Source organism: Nansenia antarctica (genome assembly GCF_963989245.1).
Source record: "Nansenia antarctica genome assembly, chromosome: 18".
Taxonomy (NCBI): Eukaryota; Metazoa; Chordata; class Actinopteri; order Argentiniformes; family Microstomatidae; genus Nansenia; species Nansenia antarctica.
Window position 1 is genome coordinate 12,331,164 of NC_137691.1, and position 8,216 is coordinate 12,339,379.

The 8,216-nt window shown below is 45.8% G+C and overlaps 1 protein-coding gene across 1 annotated transcript; it reads right to left on the reverse strand.

Moving 5' to 3' along the window:
• cav3 (caveolin 3) lies at nucleotides 1-2,374 on the reverse strand (the record flags this gene model as incomplete). The annotated part of the gene is made up of 2 exons (XM_080548278.1): nucleotides 1-342; nucleotides 2,246-2,374. 2 exons carry the CDS (start codon nucleotides 2,372-2,374, stop codon nucleotides 1-3), a joined length of 471 nt encoding a protein of 156 aa, XP_080404404.1.
• Between the last annotated feature and the right edge of the window lie 5,842 nt (nucleotides 2,375-8,216).

An 8,216-nucleotide genomic window follows, 5' to 3' on the forward strand; every position in this document is an offset into this window, starting at 1 on the left:
TTAGACCTCTTTGCGGAGGGCCACACGTACGCTGCTGAAGACCTTGCCCAGAGATTCGAAGAAGGGATCGCAGAAGGTTTGGACGCAGAGGGAGTAGATGCGGCTGATGCACTGGGACTCGATCAGGCAGCTCTTGATGCACGGCATCACCGCCCAGATGTGGCAGAAGGAGATGCAGGCGAACAGGAAACCCCAGAGGATCGCCACGGGGATGCCGAAGACGGCCGACAGGATGCGGTAGCACCAGTACTTGGACACGGTGAAGGTGGTGTAGCTGAGCCTCCACACCCCGTCCAGGCTGTGTGTACCATCAGGCTCGGCGATGATGTCCTCAAACTCCACCTGGGGTTAAAAAAGTTAAATGAACCAAGTTAGAATTCATTTAATCCAAATAGGCTATAATGAAATGATGTGAAAGAATTGTGAAGCAAAATCCATCATTCAAATAGAATATGTTTAATCGAAAAAATTAATCAGTAGAGAAAATGTATTATTTGTTCTGTAGAAGATCACGCAATATTGTTCAAGCTCTACGAGTCTCCATTCCATTGTACAATATCCACTAAACTATCATCAGGCACAAACACATACACTTCATTTGACTTCTTAACATACAAGCTATGTCAGTTGAGAAAGATGGGGGAGGGGGGTATCAATTATTAAGTACCAAATCATAGTTTCTGTGCAAATCTCTGTGCAAAGACATGAATGTAATTACCATTACGTCAATACATTATCAATTGTTTTATTGGTCTTTTTATATTATAGCCATTTTTCTCTGTTGTTGCTGCAATGTCGAGGAACTGAAGTTTAAGAATGTTACTCTCTTATACTTGTATAATGGGATGAAAACAATAAACTTGATTGAGATTCTGATTCTGAGTCATTACACAAATGTGTTATGATTATGCACTGTGACTGGCATCATGAGTTATAAGATGGCTGGGATTCATATTCAATAAGGTAAACAAGGGCATGCAAAAAGACCTTCTCCCATCTGTTGTATTTACTTACATAACGTCTATGGGCTTTTTATTCATGAGTTATGACAGCCCTGTCCACTTCCACCCTCACTATAGTGATTTGTTACATTTCCCTTAGTGTTGTTCGGAAATAATTATGGTCCTATGGTCCTGAGCTCCTGATGAATATGCATGGCCCAAACTCTTCTGGAAGCACGATTTGGATGTTTCCGGAAACCCTGAGTTAACTTCATGTGAAATTCATGAGGCCCAATTTGTGATTGCGCTTGTTGTGTTCAGTAGCCGACACCTGGCTTGTGCATAGTCATCTGCAACTGAGCACTGAACGGCAATTAACTTGCCAGTCATCGTGACTGAAGGATGTTACAATGGCAGATGCCTTGCAGATGTAAACCTCATTTTCCATAAGGGTTAGGGTAATTAATTATAGTCATGCTCTCAATTATTTTCTCCTTTTGTTTTTGAATATCTTTTGTGAAATCTAGGCTGGAAATTAACGATTGACGAATGAACGATTGAATTTAATTAAACTATAACTATAATAAGCCAGTAATAAGTAGCTGTGATGAATTTATCTTAACAGATCTTAACGGATGAGAGAAATACTGAGAAAGAAAAAGTGATTTCACCATAGGGAGTGTTTTGCACCTCACACTCTCTTTGACTCAAAAAGTGTACCATTCTGTTCTCAATCAGTGTCATAAACCATCAAAGCGCGAAACAAAGTGTTCCCAATCAAACACAGTCTAGAGAGCCCTCACATGAGTGCCCCATACTTAACAGATGACTCACTCTACTCTCTGAATATGTTTCCATAACCCCTGTTTAGCCGGACAGTTCAATCAACAATCTCCTTCCGTGCCCTCCTTAGAGCTCAGAGCAAATATTTCTGCCGTAACGTGTACGCATGGTGACAAACACAAGAAAAGACACAGATACAGCTCAGAAAAGAAACGTATCTCATATCTCCGTCTCACACCCTTTTACCCCCGTTCCAGGAATAACCCCTCGTATGCCAAGCTGGGGCAGGAGGAACAGGCCTGGGGACTATTTTGGGATCCACTCTGCAGAGTGCAAAGCAACATACTACTACACTATGTTGGCTGTATAAGTGAAAGGGTTTGAAACAGGGTCTTTCCATACCTGAGTATAAATCAGTTAAATCAACAAAGCCTGTGTGTGTGTGTGTGTGTGTGTGTGTGTGTGTGTGTGTGTGTGTGAACGGGTGAGCGTGGTCATTGGGTCATGGTCCACACACATACCTTGACGACATCTTCATTGATCTGTTTGGGGTCTCTGTTGATCAGGTCGATCTCCTTGATGCGGCTGTCGGGCTTGACGATCTTCTCCTCGGTGGGGATGGAGGTGTTGTACTGGTACTGGTCCGCCATGGTGGGGCCGCTGGCCCGTTCCGGTGGGGCAGAGAGGCAGAGGGGAGGCTTGGTGTGTGGAGGGCTGAGGGCCGAGGAGAGAGGAGCAAGAATGAACCCTGTCAGAGAGGAGCAGACTGCAGGCGGCCCCCCTCAGTCCCGCTGATCCTCCCCTGTCAGGGCCGTGACGACGCGTCTGAAATGCCAACGGACAGCTGCTACACTCACACACACACACACACACACACACACACACACACACGCTACAGACGCCCTGCTGGACACAGGGACCTAGCCTCCAGCCCTGGCACGTATACACACACACCTATACACACACACGCGCACACACACACACACACACACAAACACACACATACGCACACACACACACACACACACATACGCACACACACACACACACATACGCACACACGCACGCACACACACACCGAGCAAAAGCATGTCTTAAAGGGGAACCCATGGCTGTGTCACATTTCACACAGGCCTGTTGGGTCAGCCCTGCAGGGCTTGCATGGTGGCACGAATTTCCACCTTAGGGTGATGCAGTGGGGACGCTCCCTCTCTCCCACTCTCCCACTCTCCCTCTCTACCACTCTCCCTCTCTCCCTCTCTCCCACTCCTCTTCCTACTTCAACCATTTACATTTACATTTTGGCATTTAGCAGGTCCGCCTTATTCCAAAGTGACTTACAATCAATACATTTGACTAAATCATTGAATCATCTATCCTCTAGTCTAGTCGTATCAGGAAAAAGTAGTCTATGCTCAGGCATATGCTCGGGCCGATTGGCAGTCGTCTTGCAAGAAAAAGAATGTTTTTGTCTCAGGAGAAACAGTACAGGGGGGTAGTAGATGTCTCAGGAGAAACAGTACAGGGGAGGTTGTAGATGAATGAATGAATGAATGGTCTTTATTGTCATTGCTATAGTACAGGTACCAAACAACGAAATTTAGGAGGGGTGGCTCCCCTGGTGCTAGGAAAGAAAAAAAACAACAACAAAAACAAGAAGGGAAAGGAGCTGGTTTACATAAATAAAGGCTATGTACACTATCCACTATACTATACTGTACAGATAGACGACTAGGGTTGTCATATTACACATAGTGTTATTGCACATTCATTTAAAGTGTCGCAGTTTGCAGGCTTGAAATGTACATATTTGTGCCTCAGCACTACACCTGATTTTTTCAATCCAGCAGCTGCCATCAATCCGTCCAGACTGTCCAGGGCCCAGAACCTAGGTCTTTGCTGTGTTCAGGGCCTGGATGGCCCTGGGGTAGAAGCTGTGCTTCAGTCTGTTTGTCCTTGCGGCCATGGTCCTGTACCGCCTTTTCGAGGGCAGCCGGGCAAAGTGTTCGTACCCAGGGTGGGTTGGGTCTCTGGAGATCTTGGAGGCCTTCCTGAGACAGCGTGTGTTGTACAGCTCTTCCAGAGAGGGGAGGGGGGCGCCGGTGATCTTCTGGGCTGTTCTCACGACTCTCTGTAAGCGCATTTCTCTCCGCTGTTGTGCAGCTGGAGAACCAGTTGCAGATGCAGTAGGTGAGGATGCTCTCCACTCCGCCGCGGTAGAAGGCCACCAGTATCTCCTGCTTGTTGTGTTCCTTCCTGAGGACTCTCAGGAAGTATAGCCGCTGTTGTGCCTTCTTGAAGGTGGCTGCTGTGTTGTTCTTCCAGGACAGGTCATCCTGTATGTGCACCCAGATGTCTCAGGAGAAACAGTACAGGAGGGGTTGTAGATGTCACAGGAGATACATTAAAGGCGGGTAGTAGATGTCACAGGAGAAACATTATAGGCGGGTAGTAGATGTCAGCTAACAGGTCAAACCCCTATAACCTCCAAAAGGAAAAGCACTCTCATTTATCATAGCTACAGTCAAGTAGAAACCCACTCTATATGATATGCTAATGAGCAGAAGCGTAATAGAACATTTCCCCCCCGAATTAATTACAGTAGTTAATTTAAATGTAATTTATTTCATGGATCTAATTAGTTGCAGTACAGTACACTCGTTTTCCCATCATCTTCTGCAATGTATTAATAATAAAATAATCATTTTGAAAGCCCTTATCTCGCTCTGGGGGTTTAAGGAGTGTAAGGAATACTGTCCTGTCCTGCGGAAAGTCGTTCCAGGTTGATTGATCATTTCTAAAGGCCTCTGTCACACTCCTCCGGTCACGAGCTCAGGGTTCATGTTGTCATCCCAGCGTTGTGTATTCACACATCCACCTCATCCCTTCATTCATAAAGAGGTGAACGTGATCCCACCCCGGTAACCTCACATTTCACAGAGGTTGAACTCAGCGCCACCGACCACACATGGATGTGTTCATGGATGTATTCATGAAGGCAGGTGTGCAAAGTCAGCAGGTTAGGTGCTCTCACATTATTATACTAATGATTATAACCCTCATGAGCCTGGCCTGTGAATACGTTCCCTAGAAGATTCATTTACAACAAGGTCAGAAACCCCTGTTTACATCGAGTCATTCCCCAGTAACGGAGTATTTTACCGTTCTTGTTGTCTTGTGTTAAGTGAGATATGGAGGGGCTTTCAGAAAAATAGATGATGCCCTCCTGACAACCTGATTTAGGGTTTGGAGGAATTCACTTTTACTCATCATGTCCTCTATCCCCCTCTGTGGTGAAGATATGTTATGATGATATTTAGAAACTATTACGTACTGACACTGCAAATGTTACAGTTAACATTCTCCTGTTTAATTAGTAACACTGGCATCATTTCCATACAGCATATGCTATAGGCTATTAGAAAAATGTCTCTGTTGTTTATGAGCTAACCTTTATGAGCAGGGACATAATTAATATATTATTATATTATTAAATTATACTAATAATATGATAGTTGTTTATGTCACAATATAGTATTTAATTGAGCTATATTGCTGGAACAGCACATTGCAATGAGGCAGCACTGGCAATGTATCTTAGCAAACACAAGACCGTGAAACAGATATCGTATATGTATTCACTTTTCTGGCAGCCAAGGAACATCTTACAGTAATAGGAACAGAGAGAGACAGAGAGAGAGACTTTTGAGCCTTGGATGTTTTAATTATTGTTTGTATTATCTCAGTCAGGAGAATGAGGCTTGCAAGGTCACTGCTAGAGATACCAGGAGCTGCCAGCCAGCAAACTGGTTCTGTGGGAGCCAACACATGGGCATCAATCACGAGGTCCGCGTCCCACACTAACATACGTGGACATACTCAAGAAAGATGCAGGAACGGAAAGTACCGGCGAGCTAGCCAGATGTATGGCGGATCGGGATGACTGGAAGCGCCGATGGAGGGCTCGTCCGAGGACGACCTAGTAGTAGTGTATTATCTCAGTATTTCAGACATGGTGTCATTGCACAGGAGAGTTGGCCGGCAGCTACATCATCTGTGAGGCCCATGGATCAATCTCAAAGCAGCATACCTGGGGCTGCTAAAAAAACATGTTTTATACATCATGAGAGATAAATAGCATAATGTTAACTGTGTGTGTGTGTGTGTGTGTGTGTGTGTGTGTGTGTGTGTGTGTGTGTGTGTGTGTGCGTGTGTGTGTGCGTGTGCGTGTGTGTGCGCGCGCATGTGTGTGTGTGTGTGTGTGTGTGTGTGTGTGTGCAGAAGTAAGTAGTAGAAGTAGAAGTAAGTACAGAATTCAATTCATCCATAGGCATCTACAGCATCAAAACTGTCCGGTTAGATAACACTATAAAACTCAATACTCTCCCGAAATAAAACTCTGATTCAGTCTTCCATGCATCTCCACAGTTGTTCCCATCAGTCAAAACGTTCTATATTTGCATGTTGTATAAACAAGCCCATAGATACAGTATGTCGAAGTCAAAGTACTGAAGGCAGAGGAGGAGGAGGAAGAGGAGGAGGAGGAGGAGGAGGAGGAGGAGGAGGAAGAGTAAAAAGATATCTTCCAATATCAACAGTCATAGCAGCCTATATCACAATTGGCAGCCTGTTGCTATTTACCAACATCAACACACCACAGTCCAGTCGGGAGTAAAATAAGCCTACGTGGAGGAAGCGTGACATTAGGGGCCGTTAGTAATGTGCCCTGCCCAAGCCCTGCCCCAGTTCCCTGTGTGCAGAGAGAGAGAGAGAGAGAGAGAGAGAGAGAGAGAGAGAGAGAGAGAGAGAGAGAGAAAGAGAGAGGGAGAGAGACAGAGAGAGAGACAGAGAGAGAGACAGAGAGAGAGACAGAGAGAGAGAGAAAGAGAGAGAAAGAGACACAGAGAGAGAGAGAGACAGAGAGAGAGAGAGAGAGAGAGAGAGAGAGAGAGAGAGACAGAGGGGGGAAGGAGGGAGTGGAGGAATGGGATCAGAGTGCGTGTGTGCAGGAGCCAACCCAATTAGAGGAGTATTCTCAGCGTGGTGTTAGAGAAGTAGAGAGGGGCCGGGGAGCAGAGGAAGAACGACAGAAATAGACCCCAGAGTGTCCAGGGTGGCTGGGTGGGTGGGTGGGTGGGTGGGCGGGTGGGTTGGCTGACATCCCCCCTGCCTGTGGATGTCAATATATAGTAAAGTTAGTCTGCCCTATAGCTGCTTGTTGCTCCTGTTACCAGACTAGTCAGACAGACGGTGGCGCGCTGATAGACGAGCTCCACAGGAAGAGTACACAGTCCACGCATGACAGAAAAACACTGAGCAAATAAACATCGAGATTTATCCTTTTGTCAAATCTTTTGACAGCAGGGCCAAAACAACAACGATGGAAAGTGGTGTATATGGCGTGTGTGTGTGTGTGTGTGTGTGTGTGTGTGTGTGTGTGTGTGTGTGTGTGTGTGTGTGTGGGCGTTTTTTCCCCCCCTCTGCAACTGTTGATGCACTTCAGATCCCAGATCAGTTGTCTCCCATGGGCGTAGGATGAGTCACTCCAGTTGTCGTTCACAATAATAGATTTTCATTTATTGACAATGACTCATCGCTTACAAAGAAGAGAGGGGGGGGGGGGGGGGGCTGGGAAACATGGCCGCCGTTTCACATAATATCACTGTATCTCTGAGCTGCTCCGGAGACAGGCACTGTCTGTACAAAGCCTAGAAGCCACAATGAGCAACGGTGAGGTGTGTTCATGGTGTGCTGCCGCATGTCACAACAGCTGCGCTACTGTCGGCCTTTGACGTTCACGTCGTTCATTCAAAATGACAGCAGGCAGTATGTTTGGAAGAGATAATTGCAAAAGCCCTATTCAGGCTCTATACGAAAAAACAGCTTGAACTAATTTTAGAATGCCTTTTAATAAGGTCGGACTGCCTATTCTGCTCAACATTGGGTACATGAATCCTGAACTCAAAGGTTTAATCCACCTGGCTTTACCGAACTCCAGCCTGTTTATTTGACTTGGAACTCTTACATGGTACCGAGCTCAACAAGTAATGCAATCTGAAGACACGACCAGTAACTGTTGGTTGATGTACTGTAACTGGATACTGAAGTGCATACTTCAGAAGTGCATCCCAGATTCTCTTGACACCATTACTCTGGGAAAAGAGAAAGCCCTTTCAACTTGACAAACACGGTCTATTGCCTACTTTCTCTGAGACAGGCGGATAGAAGATTGGACGGTCTACAGAGAAAATCAAATTCAACACATCTGGCTCTCTGGGTATACAAGCATTACTGGCTACGTACCCTAATCTGTTCTGTCAGGGGAGGACTTTTCATTTTCACCAGCATATGGAATTTCCTGTCTGTGTGTGTGCGTGCGTGTGTGTGTGTGTGTGTGTGTGTGTGTGTGTGTGTGTGTGTGTGTGTGTGAGTGTGTGTGTGTGTGTGTGTGTGTGTGTGTGTGTGTGTGAGAGAGAGAGAGAGAGAGAGAGA